Source organism: Phalacrocorax carbo, chromosome 2 (genome assembly GCF_963921805.1).
Source record: "Phalacrocorax carbo chromosome 2, bPhaCar2.1, whole genome shotgun sequence".
NCBI lineage: Eukaryota > Metazoa > Chordata > Aves > Suliformes > Phalacrocoracidae > Phalacrocorax > Phalacrocorax carbo.
Genome location: NC_087514.1, coordinates 15,829,163 through 15,849,149, shown reverse-complemented (window position 1 = coordinate 15,849,149; position 19,987 = coordinate 15,829,163). Strand labels below are relative to the sequence as shown.

The 19,987-nt window shown below is 44.7% G+C and overlaps 1 protein-coding gene across 1 annotated transcript in view; it reads right to left on the bottom strand.

Annotated features, from left to right (window-relative positions):
- The window catches only part of EXT1 (exostosin glycosyltransferase 1), a 185,115-nt gene that overhangs the window by 25,957 nt on the left and 139,171 nt on the right, over nt 1–19,987 (bottom strand). The window contains exons 2-3 of the mRNA XM_064442190.1: nt 3,618–3,711; nt 754–861 (exon numbers count right to left, since the gene is read on the bottom strand). Of these exons, the coding sequence (XP_064298260.1) occupies nt 754–861; nt 3,618–3,711 (202 nt within the window). The remainder of the gene's footprint in view (nt 1–753; nt 862–3,617; nt 3,712–19,987) is intronic.

The window sequence follows — 19,987 nt, the reverse complement described above, 5'->3', positions numbered from 1 at the left end:
AACCAATTCTTCAACAACTCTTTCTAACATCAACTTCTCCACATATTTTACAGAATGTATTTAGACTATAAAACCCACTAGAGAAACAGGAAAAAAAATGTAGTGATTTTAAAACCAAAGTAGATGCTGAAGGTGGTAGGGAATTTTCTAACTTCTCGGCCTGCTTTTGTTCCATGAGGGGAGGGGGATTGTTAACCTGTAAGTAACATGAACACTGCTTCAGAAAGCAATGTTACATGGTCCAGACACCAGAAAAGGGACATATTCTGCTTTCCACAAATCTGTTAGGTGATAACTCCTGCCTGAGAAAATACCTGCTCTCCTGAAAAGTCCCTTCAGTACCTGCCAGCCAGACACACAACGCTGGTGGGACCCCTGGGAATAAACTATTTCTGAAGGATTAGAGCAGAACCTGCCTTCGAATGTTTTCTCTCTCATCACAGCACCCGGTCTGGGACAGCTCTGCCTCAGAGAGGCATCCAGGCACTCCGCACCAGCAGAAATTTCATGCTGTTACGGAAAATAGAAGACTCTCCTGCATTTAAGAATGTGGCCTGGTAGCTGCAATGACCTTCAGGTCAAAAAATGAATGATGTCATATTAAATGAATTCATAGCCAGTGTGACACAGGCAATCCCTTCATGATAAAATTTCTTTTACAGCCCTGACCTTTTGGATTCATCTTCCCTGTCCATTTAAGATGGTGGCAGCAATAATCAACTGATCCGCTGAAGGCCGCGGTCTTTTTCTTACCTGTAATAACAATCTCTCATCGCCTATGACGGCAGCTTGGTTCCAATCAATCACTTCCGAGAACGGCAGCTCCCATCCATTGCTGAGCATAACCGGGACGCAGGCAGCCTGCACGCACACAGAGGCATGGCAGCCGTTAGCGGGTACCCGACCATGGCGGCAGGCTTTGGGGTTCGTACCAACACCACTACTGTCATTTTCTGCACTATCTCTGAGCCAGCTCTTGTGAAGGTGGTCAGAAGGAAAGGCAACGTGGCAAAGAACACCAGAAGCTACAGACCACAGGAGGGCAGCCCAAATTTTTATGGTTTTCCATTTCGCGCTTATTCATATTCACGGAGAGGTGGGGTTTGAATGGAGACTGACATTTGAAATCTGGTGCTTACACTGCCAGACGAGGGCAGAACTGTACAAATGCTGCAGATGTAACAGCGGAGAATTTAATACAAATTTATGGCCTCCCTCGCTGCTTTGTGAACCATTCAGCAGGGAGATAACTCCCTCAATTTTTATAATACGTTGCAGGACAACCCTACAGAAAATATAGATCATATTTAATACGAGAGCACTTCTTCCGCAAAGGAGGAGTGAATTTCCTATCTTGTTTGATATCAGCTCTCCAGACAGAGGCAACTGCACAACCACAACTCATCCGTCACCACCTGTCTACAAAAATAACAACTGCCTTCTGTCTTAAAACAAACGAAAAGCATACACATTCAGTATCTATTTCATACCAGTATGATCCGTCTAAATTATTTAATCTTTTACAAGTTGTGCAAGTTCCTCTGCACGGACAGCAAGTTTGTGAATATTCAGTAAATAGGGCGGTATTTCCATAAATAAATGAGTTCTGGTCAGCTGGATCACAACATAGTTCCAAACGAAAAGCTTCCTGATGTGATGCCAGAACTTATTACCAGAGGATCTGCATCGAGGCTGTGCTCTGGTTCATTTTCTTTTGGAACAAGCCACGCTTAAGTGCTCTGAATTTGGTCCAGCCTGGGGTCAGTTCCTCTTCTACCTCCCAAAAGATGGTATAACGGGGAACCTTTCAGACTGCTGTACCTTCCTTTGTAACATGTATTACACACAGGGTCTTAAACTGGTCAAGTCTCTGCAGTACAGCAGTGCTTATAATGTGTAAAGAACTGTGATCTTCTGTAAGGAAATGAAATTAGTGCATGAAAAAAGCCAACCAGAAAACACTTAGCAATGTGTCTGCATGTTTAGAACATTCCACTAATGTGGATTATGTCTTTCAACATGCCCTGGAGCGAGACAGAAATTGGAAATTCATCATAATCGGTGCATACTGCTGCTAGCCTGCTAGGAAAATCCTCAGTGCCTGCATTTTATCATTTTCGTTTTGGAGCCTCCAAGTTCTGTACGTGACATACACTCCCTGCTTTCTTCTCCTGAGATGATGTACCTAACAGAAGCTGCGTGACTTGTGGCCCAGCTGAGAGGAGGGCTGAGCAGTGCTCTTTAAGGAGGATCTGAAGTGACTTCATCGTCCCAAAAAAGCCAGTTCCCCTTCTTCCTCCGAAGAGGCTGGAGAGGGAACAGCACTTTGCAGGCTATTAATCTTCTCCCGACTTGGAGCAAAGAGGTAAGTGACAGACCAGAACTTGGATCTCAAATGTGACAGTAGGTGTGGGGTTCAGTGGTTAAACATAAGAGTCCAGCACGTTTGGGATCCTCTAGTGTATTCAAGAAATCCATTAAAGGCTGGCAGACATGACACAGAATCTACTGGAGACCTTCTGGAGAAGCAGCAGAAAGCCAGAAGGGTACCCCACGGCTTCTAAAATGACACTATATACCTACACTTAGCTACCTGAATCCTGCTCTGCATTGCGGTAAGCAACACTAACAGCGGCTGGGACATTTTGTGGTTGATGAAGAAAAGTGATGTGATGCTATTCATTAACAGCTTTACTGCCAATGCTAGGACTCTTCCCAAATGGAAAAAGGACGCCCAGAGGCAGGACCCTGTAAGGTGTCCTCATTTGCCATCTCACTGACACCAAGAAGTGCCTCAGCCTCCCCTTTCCCTCCTCTCCAGCCCCGAAGGAAATCCAGATGCCAGTCCTTGAGGGGAGCTGCAGCATCTCCCAAGATGCTCTGTATGGCTGACTGAAGATCCAGAACCCCTGGAATCAGCTGATGCTTGCCAAAAATAAGTCATGCCAGCTGCAGCTGGAGTAGGTCAGTGTCAGGCCTGATCGCTGTGCTGCCAAGCCCTGCTGCCACAGTGGCCCCTTTGCATTGCCCTCTGCTGCTGGCCAACAGTGAAAAAGAGAGACCATTAACGAAAATGCTTTTAAAAGGTGAAGGGGATCCAGGTGCTGTCCCAGACACACTGTGAACTCCCCGAGATCAGCCTATATCCACCTTCATGTGAAACTTCCATCTGGGGCTTTACAGCCTCCAGGCTACCTTCTCCATGTTCAGCAAGCACCATCTCACGACAGGCAATACATAAGCAGGTCTGTTTTGGATAAGTGAAAACAAAAAGCTATTTTTACTTCCCTGGGGCTTACTTGTAGCGGCCAGTGTCTCCCACGGGAAGTCTCACAGCTTGATAAAATACTGTTCTAAACGGGCCCAACCTCTCAGCCTCACCACATCCAGGGAAACCCTTTTCCTGGAGGTAACTCAATTCATCCTTCAGATGAGCTCAATGCTCAGCCCCTCCTGGGAAGAAGCTGCCAATTGCTCCAGAAGTATGAATAGAGGCTTTTGCAAAGTGGATTACTGTCCACTAGGGAAATGAAACACATTTCCCTCCTCCCCACCTCCTTGCTATTGCACACTGAATTGCAGCCAGCGTAGCCGGTGCTTTAAAATGCAGCTCTTACCTGCAAGGCTTCCAGAAACCTGAAAGAGCCAAGCCTGCGGCCACGGGGAACCAGACAGAAAGTGGCATTGTGCAGCATTTCACGGTAATCATACCTAACAAGAACAAGGGAGAAAAGAGAAAATTCAATTAAGGGTGAGTCCTAGAGTAACTGGGTGTGAAAATGCAAACAGCTGTTGAGACACATCTGAATAAAATCATCCCCAACCAAGACCGCTCACCACCAGGTTAACTAGCTCCCTCGGTGCACGCGTGTGTCAGCCATCTCCCCGGCTCCTTTTTGTTCTTCCTCAGGAGCAACCACCATGGGAGAGAGCTGGGAAGAGTGGCAATGGAACCAAAAAGGATGGAAAGAATTTTGTCTTTGCAATGATCAGCCATTTCTATATAAACAGGCGTGCATGAGTGCTAATAACAAACTTATATTAAATATTTTGATACCCAAAGCATTGTTGTGGCACTTCTGTGACCCTGATTTCTATTTAGATTTAGTCAAAGTCATGCACAACTGTGTTCATTTCTGTGCAAGAGGTTTGTACAAAGCAAAACATATTCAAACTATGCCAAAGAAATCTTCCCTTACCAAGCAGGCACTAAGAAAGGGGGTTTACAATGACTCACTTGGTGGTTATTGTCAAGTGTAGTGGGAGGGATAACTGGGACAACAGCCAAATTTTGGCAATTAAGCACATAGCTGCAATGACCCCTGCTCCTCCGAATTAAAACTTTTAAAGTGCTTACGGACACTCCTGGCTTTTTTTCTGATTCCATCAATCACTTCAAAACCATTCACCAAAACCACCCATCAAATCCTAACAGTTTCCAGCCTCTTATTAGCTAATTGTACTCTGGCAAACCCAGGGAACTGTGAATGGCATCGACCTCGTCTGAGACAAAAGGATCCAGATTAAACACCCTCCATTCTCCAGAGCGTCCTGGACTCTGCGGACAGATGTTATTTTGACAGTAACTTGTTGCATTGAAATTTCCCAACAGTATAATCTAATTTTACTTGTAGCCTGCAGGCAAAGCCATTTTTTTTGTTTGCATGTATATGTGTATGTATATACATATATATGTATACAATTATATTTTCTATATAAAAAAGTCCAGATCTTCGTTTGTATCCTCACACAGGCCAGACAGATGGGAGTAAGCCAATTTTCAATCATAAGCTCCGTCTTTAGGAAGAGACATCTTGCAAAGGCCCATTTGCTTAAACAAGCGTGTATAGCTAATTTGCACAAGAAAAGGTCACTGAATGGATTATCTCCACTGAGAGTAAAATAAAAACCCTCGTTGCATTAATTAAAACTACAAAACAGACTTCAAAGTACATTTTTAAAAAAATCTTATCTCAACTTTGGTTAAAATACATATATACATATTCCTTCTGAGTGGCAGCAATTTCTTTTGCTCTGTGTGGGATATTGATTGGCATCCATGTCCCAGCTCAGCAGCCAGCAGTGACACAGCACACAGGGGGAAAATATTAGGAAACTGGAATACCAAGAAAATAAAAAAAAGTTGCCATTTTTAAGCATTCTTTCTTTACATACTGACAGGTCTGAGGCTCATCACTTTCACTGTATATTGTATGACAGAAAATGTTAATAAATACCAAAAATAGAATTCCCTGTAGGGCTAGAATACACCAGTCAGAAGTCCCCCATCATTAGCTAGCTAAAAATGTAAAATCCTGTTAATACCCCAGAATGCAACAATATCCACAAAACATCAATGGCAGAACCAGAACATAAAGAGAAATGGAGAACGAGGCCGGCGCAAGCGAGTCCTCTGTATGCCAGCAATATCTTACATTGGCCAGCTTTTCTTTCATATCTAATTTGCTGATAGTAGGAGAGATTTACAAAGGGAAAAAAAAGGATTTTGTTGATCATTTCCCACCTGGAAACCAGTTAGTGTCTTGCTCCCATTTGTGCGTTTTAAAGCCTAACGTGTGATTTATTGCTGAGCTCTGGACTAGCACAGTCCATGGTCATCAAGCAATTTATCTACATCATACATAACATAGAGAGCCTCATCCTAACCTTGATGTATGGGCACAAAATTTCCACTCACTTCAGGGAGAACCTGCAAATACAAGAGGAGCAGACCCAGAGCAAAGCAATATCCATCGAGAGCTGCTGGAGTGAATGAATTGCACCGGAGGTTCTTCTCATGAGCAAATTTCTCTGCAATTTTAACCCAAATGTTTTAAGGTGACTCGACAAGATCTTTGAGGCAGTGCTAATGGACTGATTTCCAGTTTACCGCCCCCCCCCAGCAAGCACTCCAGGATCAAGCCATCTATCTGAAATCTTTAAACACAAGGTGCTAATTTTACTCCTACTAGTTCATGGGTAGCACAAAAAGCAACAGGGGCACCCTGCCTTAGCTGAAAGAGAAGATAGCCCAGTATGTTTAAATACAAATTCGGAAATGCCTTTCACACAACACACGCAGTCAGCCACAAATACATAAACATCTCTGTCAAGCTTTGTAATTTGAAGCATCATTTGCGGAGGAAATCATTCACATGTACCAAATGGTACTTCAGAGTCGAGTTTGCAGCAGAGACCATCTCATGTTTTTCTCATACTGCAAGGCAGCATTCGGAGCAGACCTTGGCCACAAAGATGTGAATGAAGCTCCAGCCCACAGGCCGTGGAGGGGACAGAAGGCATCAGGGCAACCCTCAGTTTCAGACTCCTTCCCATTCAGCCCTGCAGGAACCATGCACGCAGCAGGTTTCAGCTTTGCCGGTGTTTTGTTGGGGAAGGAAAATTGCTTATGTACGATTGGCATTTTCTTCCACATAGGAAGCATACACATCTCACCCGAAAGCATCTCTGCACTTCCCTTAACTCTGACTTGAAATGCTTTCTGTGAAGTCAGTGAGATTACCTCTGTGATTAAAGATAGGTATCCGAGTTAGATCTTTGCTGAATTTGAAACCTCTCCTTCACTTGTCCAGCAGAGAAATCGGAGGTGGGGCACACATCCAGGAACACCCTCTCAGCTACAGCAGGACACTCGTACATTAAGTACTGATCTGGCATCTATTGCAAATACCAGTATTGCATCAACAATTGGCTTGATTTCCCCATCATCTTCACTGAAGAATCTCAACAAGACCTCAGGGAGGCAAAGAAGTATTATAACCCCAACCGCAACTGGCGGAGGGGCTTTAAGTTACAGAGGAAATCAAGTGTTTAGAAGAGGTTCATCCAGAGCCTCCTCTTCTTCTTCTCCCCTGGCAATAGGGGTTGTGTCTGTTTTCAGATCTACTTATTTCCATTAGCCGGTAACGTCTGAAGATGGCAGGGAGATTTGTTATGGTCTCCCAGCTTGCATTGCTGTGGTTTCTGTGAACCCAGAGCTGTGAGCTTGTGGGGACAGCTTTGCATTACCAGCCTATCCAGATGCTCTGGTTTTACCCAGCTATGGAGGTTTTTCAGGCTCCACTTGCAGCTGAGGAATCAGAGCAAAGACCGGCACCGCGGGCCCCTGCGCGGGCGGCCGGCTGGGCACTTCTTCCTTACTTGAGCTGTTCGGTGTCGCACTTCTGGCATTTTCCTTTCCTTAACTGCTGGCAGCTAACCTTCCTGAGCATTTACTGTAGGAAAGCTTTGAGAGGAGTCCTCTGCTTTGCTCAGAGGGTATTTTTTTCCAGATAGCTCCTGGTTTCCACACTGGAAGACTGCCAGGGAGAGGGGGCACATGCTTATTGCTCATATTCCTGTATTCCTTCATTCTGCACGCTTGCATGGAGGTAACATTTTACTGCCAATTTTAGGGTCGGCTTGGCCTGGGCCTCAGCTGCATCACTCAAACATGTTAAAACCCAAAATGCATATGCCTTTAAAATGACAGTTGGGGCTTTAAAACTAAAATAGCTACAGATTTAACCCAAAGCTGGCATCACTCTGTAAGGATCAGCAGTGTGTTTTATTAAATTTCAGGCTTCCTTCCATAATGATTAAGTGCACCTTGTTCACAGCTAATACCTTTTTAGGCAGCATAAACAAATAGCTCCATTTGTAATAAATTCTAATTTATTCACACTTTAATTGAAATATCCCCTCCCTGCTACCACCCATAGCTGAGAAAACATGTTCGGCCCCATCTATCACGCAGGTGTAAACACTGCAGTGCCGCGTGGGCAATTATCCAAAGCAGAAACACTGCTCAGCCAAATGCTCTTACCATTTTAACTTCTTGATCCAACACATTGCTCCTGTCTTTCCCCCTCCCCCCTCCCCCCTTTTTTTTTCTTCTGATGTGCCGACCTTGTCAATCAGCACGTGGATTAGAGGGCTGCTTGGGATTCCTGGTTCACCATTATCCCAAGGAGCCCGGGCAGGCTGCAGAGGCTCTGCAGTGACTAATCAGCCATGCCATACATTCCTTCTTACAGCTTAAGCATTTCCCCATGTCACTACACTTAAGAGATTATAAACTAACCTGGGAAACATTTTCACTACCAATTTTAATATAAATTTTTTTTCAAAGCCACATCATCATCCCCATTGCCTGAAGAGAGGTCTAAAAAGATGTTGGCTGTTTAGACCAGCAGATATGTCCAGCTACCCAGATGTAATGATTATTGTACTTCATCCACCTATACATCACGTAGGAATCACAAAGAAGTGTACACATTTTCTTATCTAATCCTCTGAACACTGATATGGAATACCATCACCACTTGCATTTCAGATAGAAAACCTGAGATACAGATGACTGGTGGCTTCTCCAGCAGCTAGACAGACCTTGGGAATGCTACCCCCAGCATCCTCACCTGCCTCCCTCCTCTCTGGTGATACAGCACTCACCAAAAACCAGCTGTATGTTAATGCTATCAAAATTCAGATGGAAATACAGGAGCAGAATCCAAACCAAATACAATGGGTTTAACCCAGCAGTACATATTTTAACAGTGCCGCACATAATCCATCTCTGGAAGATGCTGGAGCTCATCTTTGGCAGGGAGTATCAGCACATACCGCTGTAGGTGTCAAATGGGACTAGAGCTGTTTTTTTCTTTCCTGAGCCAAAAATTGCAATGGCACTTAACCAACTATGTCCAGGGCTCCCTCCCTGAACCTGCAAGCCCAGGAACGCATGCTGCATCTTCCAAAAGCCTCAAGTTCAAGTGCTAAAACAAAGACATATACTAAACACCTACAATGCAAGGCTAAATGGTGCTGAGTTTCCCAGTTTTCCAGTATATTCAGTTTCAGATATTAACCAATCAGCCAGTTTTCCGTGTGTGAATGCTTAATGCAGATGGCTCCGAGCTACTGGCTGGAGAGCCTGAAAAGAAACCCACTCTGTCACACGGCGTGTCTTGTTGCTTGGTTCCCATTAAGGTATGTTGGTTTTTAAACAAACTGTCAAGTAAAACTTGGCATTGAAAATACCAAGCGAGTAACTGTCTTTGTAGAAAAGCTGACAGCTCAGCTGTGCGTCAGATAGATAGCTGCCCAAGACTGAGCTCGAAAGGCTAACGCGTCCTACTTGGGAGGGTGCCGTCGCCGCGAACCGCTTGCTTTTAGATTTACAGCTGCGCAATGCTTTGGGGTGATCTTAATGCTGGTTAACAGGCTACTGGCTGGCAGTTCATCTCCCTCTCCGCAAGTGCTGGTTTTGGAATTAGAAAGTTTGGAGGTGCAAAAACATAATTGGAAAACTTTTTTTTTTCCCCTGCTTAAAGGGCTAATTGATTTCACAGGTGTTTAATTATCATTTGCTGTGAGATAATACCTTGTAGTGCCATAAAAAATGGATTTAATTTTCGAGTGCTTGCAAAACCATTGCCAAAGCCAAGTTAGAGCTAAAGCTAGATAATTATTCTATAAATCAAACACACTGCCTCCTTTCTTTGAAATTTTTAATACTTGGCTATAATGATATCTGACGACCTTGAAACTAACATAAAAAGGATTTTCTTGCCAAGTGCTGAAAGGCAGCCATTGGAGTATTTCTTTCAGCCTGGTTCATTACCACTGCCGCCACCGCCATGCTGCCCTGGCGGCAGGACTCCAAGGGATGCTATGGTGTAAGTACAGCAGCAGGGTGCATGAACAGTGATTTTGGCACACAGGTAATGGCCGAGTACGGGTATGAGCATGATCCCAATCTAAAAATGCTGCTAAATTAATGAAAATCCTGCATGATTCTTCTAGGCCTGGCAATGGAAATGAACTCTGCAAACATTCAGCAACTAACGTCAAAGTACAACTGTTTTCTCCTTTCCATACCAGCATCTTCTTTTAGTTCATAAGGTTAGATTCAGAAAGAAAAACAAGTAGAGCTTTCACTTTAATGTACTGCTAAAGGAACTTTGTTACGGTTAAGAGTGACAGTAACCATTGAAATTTAAATCATCTTTAAAGTCTTCAGTGACATCATGGTTGGATTCAGATCACTTTGATATTACGCACAGAAACATTTGGATACACAAGCCATTAAAGTCAATGTACGCTCTAACAAATAAAAATGCTCCAATAATTTTGTCTAAATATTTACACAGAATGCCCTGTAAATCTACATGGTACATGCAAAGCACAGACAACATTTGGACTGCCAGATACTATCCAACTGGCTGCCAGTGTGGCAGTTACACCTCCTAGAACAAGTAGTCTTATACAGCGGCAAAGGTAACCAACATCATTTGATGTTTAAAAATTAATTATTTAATCTTATTATTAAGCTTATTTAACAAGAATGCCAGACAGAGTTCGTAAGTAGCGTGTCAGAGGCAAACCTTGCCGAGGTGCCTCTCTAGGCAGTATTACGCCCCAGTTACCAGCAACCTGCTAATAGCATCATGTAGCACTTCTTCTAAAACCAAACACTGCCTCCTAGGCTTTGAAATCCACTAAGAGTGCCTGATTCAGAGCAGCACCTCGCTGTGCTGGCAGCAAGAAAGCTCACAACATGCCTGAATAAGAAAAGTCTATGAGAAAGCAAATGTACTGCTCGCTTGTATCTTCTGAGGAATGTAAATGCAGCACCACATGTTGTGAATTCGGTGCCCTCTAGATTGGTGGGAAAACACTGAAGGTGCTGGTGCTCACACGTGCAGATGCAGCCACAGGATCACACACGCCCACAGCCACAGGGTAAGATTTTAAATGGACCCACCTCCCCTGTCATCCCCTCTGAAGTGAGATAAATGTGTAGGAATCCTCTTTGCCTGAAATGTGCCTGTCTGGCACTTAATGCCCATCAAGATACTCACAAGTTCCATAAGACCAACCTGTTAAGATGGTCCAGTGGTTCAGGCAGGCTCTTTCTAACAGGGTTCTTCTAACAATAAATTATGCCAAGACTTTGCATTATTATGGTACTGCTACCTTGCCATTTTCTGGAGATCACAAACTCCTTTTTGAATATTTTAATAGAAAGAATCTCAGCCTGCTGGCAGGAGAAAAAAACACCATCTCCATTATACTGATGGGGAAACGACCATGCAGCCTGAACTTGGGCTTCATCTACTCACCCTTGTTCCCCAGTACTCTGCATAGAATAATGCAGGAGTAAGTTGAAAGTGATAGCTAACTCTTGACAGTGTGCTTTGGCGTTTCAACAGAGAACTAATATCCTGGGCTGCATCAAAAGCAGCGTGGCCAGCAGGTCAAAGAGGGTGATGCTCCCCCTCTACTCCGCTCCGGTGAGACCCCACCTGCAGTGCTGCATCCAGCTCTGGAGCCCTCAGCACAGGAGAGACATGGACCTGTTGGAGTGGGTCCAGAGGAGGGCCACAAGAATGGTCAGAAAGCTGGAGCGCCTCTCCTATGAAGAAAGGCTGAGAGAGTTAAGAATAGTTGAGAGTTGAGAAGATACAGCTCTGGGGAGACATTGCGGCCTTTCAATATATAAATGGGGCTTATAATAAAGATGAGAGAGGCTTTTCATCAGGGCCTGTAGTGACAGGACATGGGTAATACTTTTAAACTAAAAGAGGGTAGATTTAGATTGGACATAAGGAAAAATTTTTTTATGATGAGGGTTTTGAGACAGGTTTCCCAGAAAAGATCTGGATGCCCCATCATTGGAAGCCTTCAAGGCCAGGTAGAATGGGGCTTTGAGCAACCAAATTAGAGAGCTGGGCAATCACCAACTGTATGAAGTTTAACAAGGGCAGTTGCCGGATTTTGCACCTGGGGCACGGCAACCCTGGATGTACACACAGGCTGGGGAAGGAGAGGCTGGAGAGCAGCTCTGCAGAGAGGGACCTGGGGGTTCTGGTCGGTGGCAAGTTGAACATGGGCCAACGGTGTGCCCTGGCAGCCAAGAGGGCCAACCGTGCCCTGGGGTGCATCAGGCCCTGCGCTGCAGCCAGGCGAGGGAGGGGATTGTCCCGCTCTGCTCTGCGCTGGTGCGGCCTCACCTCGAGTGCTGTGGGCAGTTTGGGGCGCCACAGTGCATTAGGGATATAAAGCTACTAGAGAGTGTCCAGAGGAGGGCCACTGGACACTGGTGAAGGGTTTAGAGGGGAAGCCATACAAGGAGCGGCTAAAGTCACTTGGTTTGTTCAGCCTGGAGAAGAGGAGGCTGAGGGCAGACCTCATCGCTGCCTGCAGCTTCCTCCCAAGGCGGGGAGGAGGGGCAGGCGCTGATCTCTTCTCTCTGGTGACCGATGACAGGACCCAAGGGAATGGCAGGAAGATGTGCCGGGGAGGGTTAGGTTGGGTATTAGGAAAAGGTTCTTCCCCCAGAGGGTGGTGGAGCCCTGGAACAGGCTCCCCAGGGAGGCAGTCACTGCACCAAGCCTGATGCTATTCAAGAAGCACTTGGACAACGCCCTCAGAGATATTGTGTAAATTTTGGGGTTGTCCTGTGCAGGGACAGGGGTTGGACTTGATGATCCTTGTGGGTCCCTTCCAACTCAGGACATTCCAAGATGATTTGGCAATTCTATGATTTAGTGGAAGGTATCCCTGCCCATGGTCTTTAAAGGTCCCTCCCAAACCAAACCACTTGTGATTCTACGATTCTAATGTATAAAATTGGGATATTATATTTTGTCCTTCACAGAGTGACATTGTTCAGACTTAACCTTCTCCTAGGAGTGAAGCAGTGTCAAACACTTGTCCTACATAGCCCCATGTGTTCCCATTAACCAACCTCACACGCTGTGACAGTCCAGCTGTGAACATCTTTGGGGTAATTTCCCACTGCAAAGCCAGTTTTCTTATTGATTTACTCTCTAACTTAAAAAAAAAAAAAAGCCCAAAAAGCCCACTACTGGGATTTCAGTTATTAAAGCATCAGTTTGGATTAAAGACCCAAACAAAGAAAAATCCATACTGCATTTTCTGAACAAAGAAAAAAATTTTAGCTCATCTGCCACCCACTCTAATTTTGAGATTACAGGACATACCTGAAAGCCTCTGAGTGTGGAGAAATAAAAGACTTATTGTGAGATGTCTCACCTGTCACCACCTGCTGGCTCTGATGCCAATGGTTCCCTCCTGCCTGCCTCAAATAAAAAGGCCTCCAAATCTTTCTTAATTATTTTCAAAAAGCTCTTTACTGAAAATTTGAGGTTAAAATATGCTGAAGAGGATCAGTTTTCTTGAGTTTCATGCTTTAGTATCTGGGGCTATTGAATGTTTTAACTAACCTAGAAAGATAAATGGTTGATTACAAGCCCTGGATGGTAAAATATGAGTAAGATCACTGCTCTGCACCTGTTTATGCCATAGTCCAATAACTGTACCCAGCAGAGCCCAGAAGACTCTGGTGTAAACAACACTGTCCTCTCCATTAAGCTGCCTGTAGGACTGGGACTTCAGCAGGATAGTAGAGAAAGTACAAACCCCTGAAGATTGAATTAGAAGGGGTTATCGCTTCTATTCTTGCTTTCAATGTCTGGCTGAGCTCTTTACCAAATGATTTAGAATAGTCCTTATGAAGCTTATCATTTTCTATTCAGCTCCACAGATTTTCCCATTATGGCTATCGAGCTCCTAAGTGGCTTGTTGGCATCTTTAAAAGTTATAGTCCTCCAGACGCAACATCTAAAAATGGAAAGCAAAGATGATGTGCAATACTGGCTCTAATTATGCAGGAGTTCATTTCTATGAATGACTGGATTTGTTTCCAAAAAAAAAAAAAAAAAAAGAGGGACTTTACACAGGAACTGCTGGCAGAGCCCCATGTTGTCTAGGCATGCTGACCCAAAATGTGACCATGCTTGGAGGAAAAATTCATTCAGCAAATCCATGGAACAACTTTGAATGAAATAGAGAAGTGATTTATTTTTACTCATAAGAAGTCAGCTGCAGCTTAGCCCTCAGGAGTGGTAACACCATAACATATCTAGCTACTTCAATATTTTGGTTTTTTATTAGTTCATGTATTTGCCTTCATCTCACGATCTCAAAGTATAAGTATTTTCTTTCCCCTTTCTATAGATGACACAAAGCTACCTCAAAAACAGGAGTAGGACACAAAGGAGGTGTGGGGGAGAAGAACCCTAACTGAAGTTTAGGGTGAAATCCCAGCACTGTTACAGTCCACGGTGGGTTCCACTGACTGACAATGGGTGCCAATCTTCTGGACTTAATGAGGACTAACTTCTGCAATAAAGCAGTGCAGGAGTGTGAGCTGTGGAAGGGCAGGAAACTCCGCAAATTTTTTCCCTATTGCAGTCAACAGTGACTATTAAGATAATTTTCATTTTCTAAAAGAGAGAAAAGAGGAGACAGCAGGAAGAAATACAAAAATGCACTGATTGTTTTTCTGTGATGCCTCCCATTCCTGTCCTCAGTTCTGTTAACATAAAGCTAAATCAGGCCACATGCAGTTTGAGAACTAGGACTGTGCTTCACAGAGTGGCCAGGTAAAACGCGATCTGTCACTCCAGTTCTGCTCCTTCTCTGTGCTTGCTCACTTCTGCTGACTACAGAAAAATCGAAGTCTTTTATTTTATGCTTTTCTCAGAAAAAAAGGCAGCTAGAACAAGAGTGTGGCTCCTCTGCATCTCTGCATCACCAAGTCCCCTTCAGAGCTAGACTCTCCTCTCCTCCTGAGCCAGAGGGAAACACGAGCCACACGCCATTAAGTGTAAGTTTAGAATTGCAGCTGGCTTTTGTTAGGTGTTTTTTACCTTTTATACAGTTGTTTAGGCAACTCCAGGGGTCTTCAGCTGATGTTACACCAGATCAGGGTGACTACATTCCATTCAGTAGGGCTGGAGAGAGTCTTACCCACTTTCAATAGGTCAAGGGGTAATGGTTTCAAACTGGGACGGTAGGTATAGATTGGACATAAAGAAGAAATTTTTTACGTTGAGGGTGGTGAGATGCTGGCACAGGTTGCCCAGAGAAGCTGTGAATGCCCCATCCCTGGAATTGTTCAAGGCCAGGTTGGATGGGGCTTTGAGCAACCTGATCTAGTGAAAGATGTCCCTGCCCACAGCAGAGGGGTTGAATTAGGTGATCTTTGAAGCTCGCTTCCAATCCAAACATTTCTATGGTTGCCCATGGTGGCACATGGGACTTTTAGGCCCCAGCCTAACTAAGCACACAAAATTGCTGTCTGAAAAACTCCACAAGCACGTTTGCATCCATGCATACTTACATGTACACACTTCCCCACTATTTACAAAGGACTTTCATCTGGAAATCACTGATGCATGTGTGCGTCCTTCTTCTCTTGCCTGACCCTGCCCTGACACACAAAGAACCTCACATATGATTTTTCAAAATTACTTTTTCAAAAACCAAGGCCCATTTTGAGAACAAAATTAGAGGAATAACCAACCAAAGCAAATTGAAAGCCTCATTTCTCGAGCATGTGAAGCGAGTCTTTTGAAAACCAGTCTGCAAATGTAAGCGCCAAACACTACCTAAACCAGACCATACAGCAATTCTGAGTGACGCTTTTCATTTTGCTCCTAAGAGTCCCAGGGAAACCACATACCTGCTGATGGTGAATGCCTGACTGCTCACATCTGTAGCCCTAATGCATCACCGCAGTGCCAGGCATCTGAGCTATGCTGGGACCAATCCTAAGAGATGCAGACAGTGTTTCTCAGTCCCTACCGACGCCCACTCCCACTCCTGGTGTTCAGCACTGCACAGAATAATCTGTTTCACTTTTTTAGCATTCCTGCCCCGCTGGGCAGTGTCTGCCTGAACGTGCTACGTCTGTTTGCGAGCTGATACATTATTTACACAAACTATTCAGGCATAGCAGCAAGGATATAAAACATTTATCAACAAAGGGACCAGTTTGTCATTTTAAAATAATTATGTTTCTTTAAAGAAACCAACAAATTCACTTGTCTCAGAATTATTTATTAGGTTGCGCAGGCTTGAAAGGACTCTCTTTTTTGGAGGGAGGAGTCTCTACTCCATATACAGCTTTAACCATAAGAAATTTTATGCATCAGCAAGGAAACCTCAAGCTCACAGGTTTCGTAGCCAGAACCCCAATGAGAAGTACAGGTCATGTTAGGTGTATAGTGGCACCTTGTCTTGTGATCTGCCAGACATTGAAACACCTTGAATGAACTATGGGGCTGCAGGGCAGGGAGTTCCGTGTGTATTTGCAATTCTGCTCCACCGCCGGTAGCTGGAGCACACCTGCACCACACTTACACCTAGGAGCAGCTCTACCAGCCCCAGCCCTGGTGGGATACAGCCAGGCATCTCCTCCAGCCCCACTGGGAAGAGCGCAGGGCCAGCCTGGCAAAAAAGCCCTTTGCTCTCTACCTGCTCCCTGCTTTGCACTGCCTTTTTATACCTCCTCCAGCAACTCAGGCGCCAGGACAAATGGAAAGGGAAAGGCATCGGCATGCAAGTGTTCAGATCAGAGGGAGACCTGTGATCTGGTGCGCTTTGCAGATTGCTGAGGAAAACTTGACTGTCCAGACAAAAGGGTTTATAAGGGGCTGCCAGCAGTGATCAGATTAGTTGGAGGAACAACAGCTCTTTGCCCAAGTGCTAACAGCCAACAGATGGAGGGGAATGATGTTGACTATAAGAGAGGCCATGCAATGACAGTGCAAAACGCAACTGGACTGCTTTATAGTTTAAAAAAAAATTTTTTTTTTTGAACCTTCCAGTGATAAGCACAGAGCAGGTACAAAGACATCCATAAAAGACGTTTCTGTATCAGAGTAACCTCAGCTTCCTACCTCTTATAAACTATAACTGCAGCACCCTGTGCTGGCAGAAGAACATGCTGCACAGTTCCCAGCTGAGTCTGGGTTTGGTGCGCCGTGTCCCCAAGGGGTATAAATGAGACCGCAAGCTCTCTCTGCAAACTTCCGAGCAGCTGTTCTCCCCCAGTTCCCTCTGTCAGACTCCAGATGGGCTGTGACACAGGCAGTTTCCTACAGCAGCGCCTCAAATCACGTGTTAGACGTGTCAGCAATTTCTGCCGACATCAGAGGCTAAAAAGGTGCAGACATGGAGCAGGTTTTTGGAGCATCCTCATGCAGCGCAGACATCTTTTACATACTGTTTAAGAGACTATAAAACACAGTAAGCCAAAATCCTCTGTAATGCTTGGCATCTGAAAATTAGACTTTTTACCTTAGAAAGTAGCGATTCTGTAAAGGATTAGAGGGTCACCACGGACAAGCAGCTCCAGGCTGTTGCAGAAGAGCAAATGAATCCTTAGACATGTCAACCACATTGTACACACAGAGAAGAAATTGTCCCCGTGTACCCAGAGTCAGTGAGGCAGATACCAGAAAGCATCCAGTGCTAATACCACCCCATTTTAGAAAGATGCTGAATAACTGAAGACAGAGAAAAGGGACAGAAAAGTTATTTAAGGGACTGTAGTAAACACCCTTCCGAGAGAGACTTAAAGACCTCAGCTTGTTCAGCTTATCAGAAAGAAGAGGAAGAAGAGGCGTGATTACAGCACATAAGTGGCTCTACAAGGAGAAAAAGAGAAGGAGCCAAGAGTTCTTCAACCTGCTGAAAAAGGGCACAAGAATCAAGAGGTGGAAGTTAAAAGTGAAACAAACATCAACAGAAATCTGTACTAATGCCCCGGCACCGAAGGTATTTTAACCACTGAACCAAACTGCCATGAGAGACGGTGGCTCTTCCATTAACTGATCTCTTGAAATCAGGAACGAGTGCTTCGCTGGAAGATATGCTGTAACTCATCCCGGTTTACTAGATGGAGTGCAGGGGTGAAGCGGGTGACACAGAACAGGCTGCAGCACGCAGATCAGGCGGAGTAATCTCCTGGCCCATCTGGCCTTCCATTTTCTGTAAAAGCTACTAGGACACGGTGCTTTCTGATCATCCTGAGCACAAAGCCTCTACCTCCAATATTCCATCACGCAAACTTCATCCAATTAGATCAGTACTGACACGCGCAGGGACACGAAAAGCGACGGTATCTTCTGATAAGCAACCCATGGCACTGCTCAGATTGCTTTACTAGAATTAGAAGAAATTCTGTAGGACTAAACAATAACAGACTACACTCGATAACAAATGACGTTCAGGACCGTTGGTACTTCAGACCAACACATTCAACTTACTCAAGAATTATTTACCTGATGAACAGAACAGTTTTAAAAGTATCTATTGTTGTACAGAGATCAGTATTACATTTCTAGAGATCTCAATTGGTTTAATTCCTATAAAACTCTTAATAAGACTTTTCCACAGTGAAAAGTTCCAGGTGAAAAGGTTCACTCCTTGATTATCATTTTGGTAAACTTAGTAGAGGCATCCACGAATTATTAGCAGGGAAGAAGGAGAGAAGAAAAACCCAAACTAACAAATGATTATGCCTAGGTGGAAATTTTAAAACCATTTTTTAAATGGATTACGGAAACCCTCCCAAGTTCATCTGCAGATACTGGAAACATGAATGGATAAAACCGGAAGCTTAGGGATTAGCAAAGTCATTACCACAATCGCATTTTCCTTATGTGGAATATTTTGCTTTCTCCTCCCTCCACCTTTCAAAGGTTTAAGATCTCTGTCTAGTAATGCAGCCAGTTTTTTCCTCAAAATATACCAAGTCCTCTATAATTTAGTTGGGAACATCGATGTTTACTATCTTTTGCAGTGAGCAGTCCCATTTAAAACAAGCTTCTTATCATGCATTAATATTCTGGTATGGGAGGTTTGCAGAAACGGAGAAAGAACAAGAAATAAATCTGAAGGCAGCTCCTTGCCTGTTTTATTGTCCCCCAGGTTAGTCTACGTTCAGGGGGGAGGAAGGTCTGCATGCTGCAGTCACACCTCACAAACACAGTTTTCTTGGTTTATACCTTCCCCTGCTTCGGGTTTTCTTGCTCTGCTGAATAAATACATCTTTGGCAGAAACTCGACCAGGCGAGGAGACGTGTGTTTTGTGCCTTGTCCACGCCTCGGCATCCCGAGCTGGCTGTGGTTTCCACAGGTGTCTCCCAGCTCCACGCAGCTGGCACCGAGAGCAGCCTCGGACCTCGCCTCGCTCACAGCGTCTCTCACCCCCTTCTCCCTTTTCAGCCTGACAGGTTCGGCATGGTTCTGTGTTGACCTTTTCCATGGAGTTTTGAAGGATAACGTAATTGCTGTCTCAGCAGATTCCCCAAGAAATTCATGAGAGAGCTTTCAGCTCCAGTTTTGTGACGAATTTGGAAAAAATTAAGCCTTTAAAGTGACACACGACCTTACTGTCTGTCCCAGTGCTGCCACAAATGTCAAAAGCCTCAGCAAACACTGCTTGAATGAGAGATTCGTCAAAAGCCCCATAGAGAAGTTATGGCAAATGATGTTAACCCATTACGCTGTGGATTTTATTGTAGCTGGTAATTTTGGCGTTTCTCCTCAACCCCAGACTCCTGACAAATGTGCAAATTCCTACTGCCCAAGGACACCAGCACACAGTTACTGAATCACTGTGCATTTAGACGAATGCTGCAGGGAAATGTCCGTGTACATCCTCTCTAGCTGTTTATATTCATCACAGCTGCAAACCAGCAGTCTCTCAGCCTCGGGTCTTAATGCACCTACGGTCTTACTCATTTGCAGGAACATAACTAATCTGCACGTGCTAAATGTGGAGGGAAGGGCAGCTTTGGCTGGACCGGAGGATGCACCACCCAGGTGCGGTGGTGCAGTGCTGCTTCCCCAGTAATACAAACCAGATCCCCCTAAAAGCTGGTACCTGTCTCATCCAATTTAATTTCCAAGCAGCTGAGAACTCGGTAACCCCTACTGCACAGGAGAGGAAAGACGTGTCAAGGTTGGAAGGGAACAGGCTCAGGAGACAGCCAGATGCTGCGTGGGAGCAGGAGCTCCCTGCCTGCAAAGGGAAAGCTGGGCTCTGGGGTTAACCGGGATTGAAAGGCCAGGCATCCAGCAGAGATATCCCCATGGGCTGGCTGGG